The 13,103-nt window shown below is 42.4% G+C and overlaps 1 protein-coding gene across 1 annotated transcript in view; it reads left to right on the top strand.

The window, feature by feature from the left end:
* The window catches only part of LOC136629108 (zinc finger protein 420-like), a 31,191-nt gene extending 18,946 nt beyond the window's left edge, over positions 1-12,245 (top strand). Inside the window, exons 8-9 of the mRNA XM_066605242.1 lie at positions 2,129-2,231; positions 8,033-12,245. Of these exons, the coding sequence (XP_066461339.1) occupies positions 2,129-2,231; positions 8,033-10,023 (2,094 nt within the window). The 3' untranslated portion in view covers positions 10,024-12,245. The remainder of the gene's footprint in view (positions 1-2,128; positions 2,232-8,032) is intronic.
* Positions 12,246-13,103: the final 858 nt, after the last annotated feature.

Here is a 13,103-nt window from a genome sequence, read left to right as displayed (position 1 = left end):
TGAGACGTGGACATTGAGGATAGCAGAAAGGAAAAAGAATAGCTGCTTTTGAGCTATGCTGTTGGAGAAAGCTTTTACGAGTCCCATGGACAGCAAAGCCTAGACCGTATCAACCTAGAGATTTCCCTGAAAGGCAAGATCACGAGACTGACTGACTTTGGCTATGAGAGCGAATTCGCTGGAAAAAAAGATGTTACTTGAAATGGTCAGTGGTAAAAGGAAGCAGGGAAGACTAAAGACATGTTTGCTGGACACCATCAAGATGGACACGGGAATGGACATGAGGCAATGGAAAGCAGCCATAGAGAATAGAGAAGCATGGAGAGGATTGGCCTACAGTGTATCCAAGAGTCGGACATGACTGAATGGGTAGAATTGGAATGAGAACTGCTGTTTACCTGTAAAACCACATGGTGATCAGTAATATGTTTGACAAATGCAATGTTTAAAGGGAATCTGTCATAATCTAAAGTTATGGGCTCATAGGAGCAGAAGCCCTGAATCCAGCAATGTAAGTCTTAGGCTACCTAAACATGGGTGATCGCAATATCAGGCCTAGAAACTCTGTCTGATATTGTGCTCGCCAGCGTGCGTTTTGCCTTCGGATGCAAGGCCTTTTCATAGCAAAAAACGCCCCCATCACTCCTGGGAAGTAGCAATTGTTTTCAATGGAAAACTTTGCATCGCACGCCGTGCAATGTGTCTTCCTGTGCCATTGAAAACAGCGGGCAATGCGTTCTGAGAAACGTGAAAACATGGGGCATGCAGCAATTTTTTTTTTCTCGCACCACAAGAGTGTCTTGTGGTTTTCTCGGCTGTGTGAAAGCGGCCTTATGCTTGCTCTCGGTGGCATTCCTCTGCTGTCCACTGTCAAAGTTGCCACTGCATGCTGCCCACAGATTACTTTGACAGCAGACAACAGCAGAAAACCAAGGAGAGTAAGTATAAGAGCTGAGAAGGCAGTGCTATGGTCCGTATGTCTGCCCTACACAGGATATGCCATAAATGCCAACTCTGGGATTCTCACTTGTGAGAGTGGGGGTCTACCTTCTTGTCTGATGCATTCCCAATATAATACAAATACTTTAGTGGAGACAATGATACACACAAGTACAGCAAACACCCAGCATATGCATTGCAGCCAGATGTAATTACTCCAAGCACATACAATCCTGCCTTTACACTTAGGGCAGACCATTTTAACCATGTATGCAAAACAAAAGTTCTGGGCGAAGGCTTCTAGCCCCAGAATGGCCAGCAGAAGGCAACCAATGATATTACAGACTAAGTGCTTAAATACCTCCAAGCTCTTGTGTGTGTGTGTCACATTCAATTTGAACACTATTCACATACAGGAGGCCCTAACCAGATTCATTGGGCAAAACTGTCACTTCTGCATTTCCCAGGGGTAAGAACATAAGACACTTCCCTTGGAACTCAAGACCCTCATGGTTAAGCCACCAGAAAGCTACTGGTTAGTCTTTGCTCTCATTGACCAGCATCATTGAGTTCAGCTTATCTCAATCAACGTCAAATTCATATGCCTAAAACATTAGAATAGCAGCACATAAAGAAATAACACTTCCCGTCAGGAGACTCTGCCTCATTTCTCTAAATTCCCACCCCAATCTCCATCTCTCCGTCCGTTTTTCTCCCTCCATTCCTGGGGGCACATGAAACACGGCTTTGGGCAGAGGGAGATCAAGCTAGAGTAATCTTCTGGGGAATATCCAAATAATGTCAGAGTAGTTAGAACATAACCCACTGGGACAAGAGGTTTCATGAGACAGCTAACTCTGGAACAAACCAAAATAACTTCACGTTCTCGAACTCCTGGCTTCATGGCACTCAGAAATCGAGTGCCTATGCTTGAAGGATGATGCTTGGACCAACTTTTTAAAGTTTGACTTGCAGATGAACTCCAAGTCAAACTGCATGAAGCTGGTGACAGAATCCCTTAAAGGAGCAGTTGTAGTCTAAAAAGGGCATCCACTGCGACATGACTGATAACTGCTGCTGTCAGGTCATTTTTGGTCGTCAAGCTGATTAATGATCTTTTCAGGTCATGTAAAACCTTCCACATGACTTCTCCAACCGTCTGTTGACTTTTACAATATTTGTCTCACAGCTTTTGTATCCGGATGAAGATCTGACCGATATTAATACTACAGAGACAAATGTGAAGGGTGATCAGCGGTGTAAAGAGGGGATTGCTACAGGTAACCGCCCAGGTGAGTAGTAACCACTAAATACAGCAGAGAGGATTCACAGATTCTCCTCGGTCAGCGGCTGCAGATAGTTATGTAGATTTATAAGCTCTGGGATCTATCAGTTTCCGCTGTATATTCCCCCATTCAGACGGAGTACAAACTAAATATGCATGACATGTGATACCATTATAGGTGATAACACATGATGGGCATTTACGGCACGGACATGAAACACCCCTATGTGAGCGGGAACTACTATTCATTATATGAGGTCTATACTGATAAGGGAGAAACGGTTTTCCAGCTCCAGTACTAAGGGTCCTTTTACACTGACCAACTCTTGCTCTGATGTAACCAGCACTGATCACAATACCGAAGATGGAGTCCAAACAAAAGTAGAGTGCCCAGCAGCACTCACACCTTGACCCAATAAGGGGGGGGGGTATTTTTGGAGAAAAGTATGCAGAGCCAACCAGGGAGCTGTAAACCTTCAACTCCTAAATTGTAGTAAAATAGAGAGTGTGCTGTGGCAGCATAAATGGGGATAGGGATTTCCTTGAAGCAAAAAAACTTTGTTGTTCCATAGTCAAATATATAGGCAACGTTTCAACCTTCCAGGTCTCTTTCCAGCCGCTATCTGTCTGTTAAATACCGAAGATGGAGACATAGACCTTGATGAATAAGTAAATCGTGTTATTTGTATAGCCAACTTATTCCGCAGTGCTTTCAGGTAATTTAGTACAAGCTGGATACTATTAACATGGACATGATAAAACTCCCAGCATGTCCTATTCTGGTTTGATTCATGGACCAGAATCGGACATGCAATGTCTACTGCCTGCCAGCATGGGGCAGCACACAGTCCGTATGTGTCCATGTGATATCCAATTGGAGTTCTCGGGCACAACTCACACTCAGCCATCTCAATATGGCCGACCAGATAAATCCTATTTCAGGTGTCACATCCTTATCTCTCAGCTGTGAGTGAATGCGGTTTCTTAGAATCCCACTCCCTTACACTGTACTGTAGATTATACAATCCCGCAGTGTGTGATCTCCCCGTAATACTCTTCCAGTTGCCATAAATGGGCACAATTGGGAAACAGATTCCGAGTAGTTTCATCCTAATATAACGTCTGAGCCGATTATAAGGGGGTTGGAGATAAAGTAACGGCTTACAGATGTGTTCTCTAATGGCTGCAAAGAGTTTGTTCAGAATCAGGAATATTCTAAGGGCCGGACCTCCATCAGGGCAGGATAAATGGTTACAGAGGCCCCCGCTGACCGCTGGCTGCTGCCTGCCTGTCAGTAAAGATATCAATATGTCCTGAGCCAAGTCAGTGATCACCAGCACTCTGCACACTAGCAGTAGGAATTGTATCTCAGGAGGGTTGGATCCCTTTAGGGAGCTTCCCCAGTGGTAAGGGATTGGTTACTCTGCTTCCCACTGGCCATTCTGCACCCCACCTCCCACTAAAGACTTCAACCCCATCCCCCACCCGTCCCCTGGGACTCTCATTAATCTCATTATATGGGAGCCCAATATATCTCATGGCAGCTCTGTGTAATGGTCAGGGGCTGGCTGGCAAAGTTTAGACTGTGGGGCAGGAATATAACACAGGCCCGTGAGTAGCGGACCAACATAAGGGTGTGTTCCCACGTAATGGATTTTCTGCTGAGGATTACATCACCAGAGTCAAGCTCAATAGATACAGCACCAGAATCAAGATCATAACATGATTATAGTACAATAGCCAACCTTGGTGATGTACATAGATGAATACCAGAACTAAGCTCCGTATATAGACACCAGAGCCAAGCTCAGTACATAGATGCAATACCAGAAACAAGCTCAGTACATTAATAGAGCACCAGCCTCAAGCTCTGTGAATGTATACAGGACCAGGAGCTGTATTTCCTCTTTATATGACCAGTTTCAGACGAGCACATTAACCCCTTAGTGACGAAGCCTATTTGCGCCTTAGTGACCAGGCAAAATTTTGGAAATTTGACATGTGTCACTTTTACATGGAATAACTCCGTAAAGGTTTTGCATATCCAAATGATTCTGACACCGTTATTTCACCGCATATTGTACTTTAATTAGGCGGTAAAAATGGACCGATAGAATTCGTGTATATTTATTAAGAGTGTCAAGATTGGGAAAATTTTGAAAAAAAATTCATTTTTTTCACATTTCCAACTGCAATAATTCAAATATGTGCAAACATAATATGGAAATTTTTGATAAGATGTACGTTTTTATCTATTTACTTTATTCTGGATGCACATTTCATTTTTTTAACCACTTAGGACACGTACAAATCCAACATTTAATTGTTAACATTTTGAGGAATATTTTGTCTTCCTGCACCAAGCCAATATTGCAAAGGCATCATAGGTGTCATTTTGAATCGAAGCAAAAAATTACAACTTTTGATTTTTTTGGCAATTGTGTCATTTTAAAAATAGAAAGAAGGAAGGAAAAAGCGCCAGAGAAAAAAAATAATGGATCCCCTTTTTTTAATCCAAAAAAGGAAAAAGATGATTTTTGGTATAGCAAACCAAATATCTCACCTCAGTGTTGATCTTCCATAGTTCTGTGTTGAAAAACATCCTCTCTTCACAAGAGGAGAGCCGCTGGAAACAGTTCAGGGATCCATCATGGGAACCCCATATAAAATGCAAAGAGATTTTTCGTTAAGTAAAAATTCTTTCCTGCGCTCACAGAGCCTATTAATAACAAGATATGAAAATTCCTTCAAAAGAAGGAGACTTACTTTGGAGGAGGGGGTTATGATTCCCAATATTCCCCCTCCTAATTCCAACAGATCTTAGTAACTGCCAAAGTTACAAGAGCTTTTTTGTACAGCACACATGTGAATGAAGACTTGCACCCCAACATAGATACCCCCATTTGTCCCGTGTTCAGAAACATACCCATTGTGGTCCTAATCTTCTGTCTGGATGCACAACGGGGCCCAAACTGAATGGAGCATCGAACTTTTAACCGTCTTTTAATTTTTACGTGATCGCCATTATCTATTGGATAATGGCGATCACGTGACCGTTAACCACTTACTGTGGCCCTCAGTCACTGCTTCAGCCTTTCCGCTTCCTTTAGTAGCCAGAAGCGAGGAGATTTTAAATTTCCTTGGCCCTCCTCAGCTTCTGCGCTTGCGTCCACCATTTTGACGACAGGCGAAATGCGCCATAGCTGGGGAAAGATCCGCAGATAAAGATCTCATTGGGGGACATCGCTGCAGGTAAGTACTTTTACCTCCCCTCACGGTTCGGATGGGTGACTGGATGTGAAACTTAGCTTATTTTTAACTTTTACATGATCCTCGTTATCCATTAGATAATCGTGGTCACGTGACCAATAACCACATACTGCGGTTCCCCGTAAGAACTCCAGGCTCTCGGCTACTTTTAGTATCCGGCTTTAGCGCATGTGTCCACCATTTTGGTGACGAGCGCGTGCACAGAAGATGTGGTAAGGTCCAGTGGCCTTAGGTACCTAATTTCATCTCTCTTCACGGATATGATCCATAAGGGGAGATGACACAAAGGTTTTTTTTTTTATACTTTTTTAAAACTTTTTTTTTAACTTGATCTATTGGCTAACCGTGATCATGTGACTGAGAACTGCATACAGCGGCTGCCAGTGACAGATCCATGCTCTCGACTACTCATACTAGCAGCGAGTTTCTAAATTTCCCGGGCATCTCGGCCCTGTGCATGTGACATGATGACGTTTGGTGCACATGCGCAGATGCTGGTGTCAGGTCCTGCAGGACCAGGACGCCGCGGATAGTCACGGAGGATGGGGGTGAGTATCCTAAGCTCCTCTCACGGATCTGTAAGGTGAGCTGAAACGTTAACTTTTTTTCTACTTTCAATTGACTTTAATGCGATCGTCGGTATCCACTGGATACCGGCAATCACGTGACTGAGGGGCGGGCTTCCCTTTGCCTCCCATTACAGTTCCAGGTTTTCGACTACCGACAGCATGGAGCTGTCACATCCAGAGCCTGCAGAGTTTTAATCCCCAAAGAAAGCATGTTTTTACACCCTTGGGGATTAAATCCCAGCAGAACAGGATGTAAAAAGGCAATGGGGTGCTCACTAAGGGGTTAAGGGCACAGTTTTACAAATGTTTCCCAGCCCAACTACAGGTCTACTGACCAGAACTTGCAACCTCACAGGGAACTATGAAGTGAGCAGGCTGTGAGTAGAAGCAGGTGTGGGCTATAAAGCCATGGGGCCCCAGAGCAAAACTCAGAATGTCACCCCCCCCCCCCCCCACCTGCACTGGGATAAATATATTATATAATATAATATTTTCATCTCTGGGCCCAGACTGCCACTAAGGTTTCTTGCAGCCAAAACTTGCTTCCGCCCACTTTCCCCATCAAGCTGCTGCTGCCACCACTAGTGAACTTTTCAGTACCCCCTCCAATAATAGGCCCATAGTCTCACTAAGTAATAGTGCCCCCCGTTGTGATTTCACTTTATGTAATAGTGCCCCTTGCTGTGGCCCCACAGCAGTAACTTCCTTTGAGGCTCCAATCAGTGGTGTAACTAAAGTCCCACAGCCCCAAGAGCAAACTTTAAACACCAAAACATATGATTCCAAATCATTCATGTCCATCTCCAAGTGGCTCCATCATCCTCCTATGTCTCCCAAACAACTCCTATCAGCCTCCAAGGTCCTCCAAACAGTACTTATCATCCTCCAAAAAGCCTGCATTATCCCCCACTGTTCCCCAAACAGCCCCATCATCATCAATGTACCTGAACAGCCCTCATCCTCCACTGTTGCCCAACAGCACCCATCATCCTCCACTTTTCCCCATCATCTTCCATTGTGTGCTCTCTCTCAGACTCACAGCATTACCTCACTTTTTTCCCCTGCCGTGATCACTTGGACTAGAGTGAATGCTGGAGCCATGGAGGGAGGAGTGAGGTTCCTCTGTCAGCCTGTGAGAGAGAGGGACACAGTAGTACTGTAAGACTGTCAGCACTTGTAGGAGGAGTAGCAGGTGCCACCATAACTTTGAGAGTGGAGGCAAACTAGTTGGCTGTACCCATGTGCCAGGAGGTGGGGCAGCCCAGCTTGAATGGCACATGCCTTCCTTCCCTCAGCCTAGTCCTCATCTGACATGACAGAATATAGAATTATTAAATGTACTAAGGTGTCTTATAGATGAGCAGTTCTACATTGACTGTACACCGTGTGTTACTGACATCCTGCTTCATGGGAGATTTATATTTGTTCTTTATGGAAAAACAGAACCTAATGTTGGTGCAGAAATGGCCGAACTCCATCTGTATAGAATATACGATTTCTGTAGCTTGGGCTCGGAGATCTACCGGGGACAGGAACCTGAGGCTTGTGGAGGACTCTGCTTCAAGTTACTTTTCATTACCTGTTTTCAGATTCCCCTGGACCCCTATGTTATTAATACAAACCAGAATTAGTTACTTGTAAGTCCTGATTCACTTCTGTAGTTTTTGGTGATGTTTTCTGCACTGACAATCACTTGGTGTTTAAGAGAGCTGCAAACCAAGCGACTTCAACAACTGAGCGATTCTCACTCACTTGCTCTGTCAGAACCATATGTTTACATGGGCCAACAGTTGTCCATAATGGCTCTTTTGAATGATTACTCTAGTGACTGTTAGCGTGTGTAAGAGCACCCTTAGTTGATCACTACATTTTGCTACATGACTTCATATTTGTATAGATATGTTATAAAATATCAGTATCATTTATAAGATTTATAGTTTTAAAGAATAATCTGCTTTATTCTTGGCAGATGTCGGTGCCGGGAGCTCAGAGGGATGCATGATATCTGCAGATTGTGAAGCAGAGGATTGTGGTATCACGCAAGATACATCTAAAGAACTTAGCATTATCCCAGATATCTCCTCAGCCCTTCACAGCAAACATCCATCATCTGATCATCCTACACAGGTCCCATCTTCTGATTCATCCCAGACTGGTGAAAGTCACAGAAGAGGAGATCAAAGAGCTTGCACAGGAAAGAAGCCATATTCATGTAAAGAATGTGCTAAACGTTACCGTACTAAATCAGATCTTGTTAGACATCAGAGAACTCACACTGGGGAGAGGCCGTTTTCATGTTCAGAATGTGGGAAATGTTTTGCATGCAAATCAACCCTTGTTACACATCGAAAAATTCACACAGGGGAAAAGCCATTTGTATGTTCAGAATGTGGGAAGTGTTTTACAGAGAGAAGAATCCTTGTTACACATCAGAGGATTCACACAGGCGAGAAGCCGTTTTCCTGTCCAGAATGTGGAAAATGTTTTACAGCGTGTTCAGCCTTTGTTACACATCAGAGAATTCACACAGGACAGAAGCCGTTTTTTTGTCCAGAATGTGGAAAATGTTTTGCAGTGAAATCAGAACTCATTCGACATCAGAGAACTCACACAGGAGAGAAGCCGTTTTCTTGTCCAGAATGTGGAAAATGTTTTGCAGTGAAATCAGAACTCATTCAACATCAGAGAACTCACACAGGAGAAAAACCGTTTTCCTGTTCAAAATGTGGGAAATGTTTTACTCATAAATCAAACCTTGTTATTCATCAGAGAACTCACACAGGAGAGAAGCTGTTTTCTTGTTCAGAATGTGGGAAATGTTTTGTGTGTAAAACATATCTTGTTACACATCAGAGAATTCACACAGGAGAGAAGCCGTTTTCTTGTTTAGAATGTGGGAAATGCTTTGCACAGAAAACAGTCCTTCTTAATCACCAGAGAAGTCACACAGGAGAGAAGCCGTTTTCCTGTTCAGATTGTGGGAAATGTTTTACATTGAAATCAACCCTTGTTACACATCAGAGAATTCACACAGGAGAGAAGCCATTTTCTTGTTTAGAATGTGGGAAATGCTTTGCAGAGAAAAAAGCCCTTCTTTATCACCAGAGCAGTCACACAGGAGAGGAGCCTTTTTCTTGTTCAGAATGTGGGAAATGCTTTACTCGCAAATCAGATTTACTCAAACATCAAAAAGTTCACACAGGAGAGAAGCCGTTTTCTTGTTTAGAATGTGGGAAATGCTTTGCACAGAAAACAGTCCTTCTTAATCACCAGAGAAGTCACACAGGAGAGAAGCCGTTTTCCTGTTCAGAATGTGGGAAATGTTTTACATTGAAATCAACCCTTGTTACACATCAGAGAATTCACACAGGAGAGAAGCCATTTTCTTGTTCAGAATGTGGGAAATGTTTTACTCGCAAATCAGATTTACTCAAACATCAAAAAGTTCACACAGGAGAGAAGCCATTTTCTTGTTCAGAATGTGGGAAATGTTTTACTCGCAAATCATATTTACTGCAGCATCAAAGAGTTCACACAGGAGAGAAGCTGTTTTCTTGTTCAGAATGTGGGAAATGTTTTACTAGCAAATCATTTTTACTGCAACATCAGAGAGTTCACACAGGAGAGAAGCCATTTTCTTGTTCAGAATGTGGGAAATGTTTTACTCGCAAATCAGATTTACTCCAACATCAAAAAGTTCACACAGGAGAGAAGCCATTTTCTTGTTCAGAATGTGGGAAATGTTTTACTCGCAAATCAGGTTTACTCAAACATCAAAAAGTTCACACAGGAGAGAAGCCGTTTTCTTGTTCAGAATGTGGGAAATGTTTTGCTAGCAAATCACATTTACTGCAACATCAAAAGGTTCACACAGGAGAGAAGCCGTTTTCTTGTTCAGAATGTGGGAAATGTTTTGCTAGGAAATCACATTTACTACGACATCAAAAACTTCACAGATGAGAGAAGGCGTTTTTTAAACCCATTTTGTCACACCAAACAAAAAAGGTAAAAAGTAAAGTGACATGTCATACACAAGAAAAGGAAAGCAATTTAGAGCACTAAGTGATAAATAAGAAATGTATGTAATTACTGATAAACATCTGTTATCCAGAATCAAATATAATCCAGATAACCCACCTTTATATCAGCCGTGTACATAGAGTATTTCACTCTGATAAATATCACTGCGTCTCTAAACTTGTTTCTATTGAGGGGAGAATCACACTGCGGATCCCGTACTTTGTGGAATTTGTTAGGATATTTCTTGTTCTTGAAAATGATCCTTTCATAAATGATAACTATAAGAATCGTATTCCACCACTGAGCCCAGCAAGGGCGTCTTCCTTCAATCTCATCACTATAGTGTCATATACTAGGAAGAGTCACCCACAGTAATATACAGCTGTGATCACATAGAAGTGGTCTACTTCTCCTAGTGCTCCATGGTAGGCTCGCAGCTCCTTCTGGTAACGCCAGCGCTTTTGGATGTATTCTCCAGCCCCAAGAGTTATATCTCACCTAACTCGACTGATGAAGGGGCCTACCCCGAAAGGCGTATCTGCTTGTTTTAACTGACACAATAAAGAGAGAAGTTGGAAAAACGTCATCCCACTGCCTGTTGAATTTCATTTGAGAGCAATAGTGGGCTACAAGTATTGTTTCTCCATTCTGCCCCTAATGTTGAGGCATCTGAATGGTAAAACAGGGAGGGGCACTGTCTGCAGCCAATCAGGATTCCATTGGGTGATTATAAGGAACTGATGAGCACCAGTGGCAGCCACAGGCCTGGCAAAGCCCCTAATATCAGCTACAAGACACATGGTCTAGTAGATTGCATGTCAGTTTTACCCTGACAGGTTCTAATGTTTTGGAATACTGTGAACTCTTGGGCATTACATAAGCAATTAAAGGAGTGCAGCATAAGAAAGGAAAAAGTTGAAGTTCAATAAAACAAAGTTGCCCCTCCCTTATAAAAATTATTATTTTTACATTTTATAAAATGTTTCATTTTTTAAAAATAGTGTGGCAACCTGGGAGTTACTCATTACTATAGTATTGCCATCGTTTCTATTCTGGATGATTGGCACCACGTGTATAAAGGCCCAGGAAACTCAATTCTCTTTAAACTCTGGCTTTCACCAGCTTTATTCCACATCACAGCAAACACTTGTTGTACATAGAATGACTTCAAGTTTCACAACCCACTGATTGTTCATCACTATTCCCATCCGGGGTGTCTATAGGGCGTCATCCACTGTCAGACCACGTGATGGGCTCAAACTGGTCAGGGTCCAAATTCCTGATACTGCCCTCTGCAGCCTCTCTCTTCGGCTGTTAGCCCGCTTTCCCCTGTGTGGCAGAAACTAATCCTTTTATGTTACTACCTGCGACACCCACATCTGTTCTCTCTCATTTCAGGTTCAAGAATGATTGTCTGTAGCCACCTACAGGCCATTTTGTGTACTGTGCTTCTACAATAGTAAGAAAAATAGAATATCCATAGCAATAATATAAATGTGAAAGTAAATGTCTCTATGTTTATTATCTTTTCACAACTAAACAACTGAAGCAATTATGATGAAATTTGGCAGGGTGATAGCTTGCATCTTGAGGAATGACATAGGCTATGTTTTATCCCGAAAATGTAGAGCGTTTCCTAGGGAGCGCGATAAGACAGATTTATTTGGTGTCAGCTATGCAAGAAATTAAAACTCAGCTCTAGCAACCAATCACAGCCCAGCTTTCATTTTACCTCAGCAGTATAACAAATGAAAGCTGGGTGGTTAAAAACAAATACACGGATTTTGCCTTACAACTTGAACAAAAGACACATTAACATGGATTGTGATTTTAAAGAAAATGTCTGTTGCCAATAGCAACCAATCATACCGCAGCTTTACCGCAGCTGTATAAGAAAGGGTTTAAAAATATAAATTCTGCACAGATGAAGTCGCAGGTAACAAACTAGTTCTTTATATTTCCCCAGCATTCCCTCTTACAACATATATAGCAGCCTGTTATGTTGGGAAAAATTGGGATTTGCTGATAGGATGGTTTTAGGTTTCTAACTTTGCTTGGGGCAAGAATATTTTTAGGCATGCGTGCGCTTCTAAAAGGGGTTCTTGGTTTTTGTGGGACATTATTTTTTCTTCACTGTGAGGATTCTTAATCTCTAAAATATAACCTTTATTGACAATAAAACCTAAAAAGACTTTTTAGAAGTCTGACATACACACACGAAAAAATCCCTCAACCCTCAACAGGTGCTAGAGAGTAGGGGTGATGGGACCTGTGGCGTAGCCCTTAGGGTGTCCGGCCCTGTGATGTACTCTTGTAGCAATTCAGCTCAATGCCACATATATATTTGAGCAATACCGGGTAGCTATATAGCCCTGCAAAATGCCCCTGTGGCAAGTCAAATCAATGCCACATATGTCTTTGAGCACTCCTAGGTTTAGCTAGGTCCCATACCACACTGTTCCTATAGTTTAGTATACTGGTGATTATCCTCCAATAGTCTATGAAACAATTATTCCACTTATAATTATAAGTTCAACGCGTTTCCGCTACGGTATAGTAGTTTCATCAGGAACCTAGAGGGACCTCGAACTCCTATATATTATAGACTGGAGCTCTAAATCCAGTATGTGTACAATTATTAGTGGAATAATAGTTTTATAGACTATTGGAGGATAATCACCAGTATACTAAACTATAGGAACAGTGTGGTATGGGACCTAGCTAAACGTAGGAGTGCTCAAAGATATATGTGGCATTGAGCTGAATTGCTACAAGAGTACCTCACAGGGCCGGACACCCTAAGGGCTACGCCACAGGTCCCATCACCCCTACTCTCTAGCACTTGTTGAGTGTTGAGGGATTTTTTCGTGTGTGTATGTCAGATTTGTAAAAAGTCTTTTTAGATTTTATTTTCAATAAAGGTTATATTTTAGAGATTAAGAATCCTCACAGTGAAGAAACCTTGGGGCTACCCAGTTGATTCTTCTGCCCCAGTGAAAAAATTGTGGGACATTGTTGCC

The sequence above is a fragment of the Eleutherodactylus coqui genome, chromosome 5, assembly GCF_035609145.1.
Source record: "Eleutherodactylus coqui strain aEleCoq1 chromosome 5, aEleCoq1.hap1, whole genome shotgun sequence".
NCBI classification, from domain to species: Eukaryota; Metazoa; Chordata; class Amphibia; order Anura; family Eleutherodactylidae; genus Eleutherodactylus; species Eleutherodactylus coqui.
The sequence above is the reverse complement of the archived record's forward strand: the minus strand, read 5'-3'. Positions and strand labels throughout refer to the sequence as shown.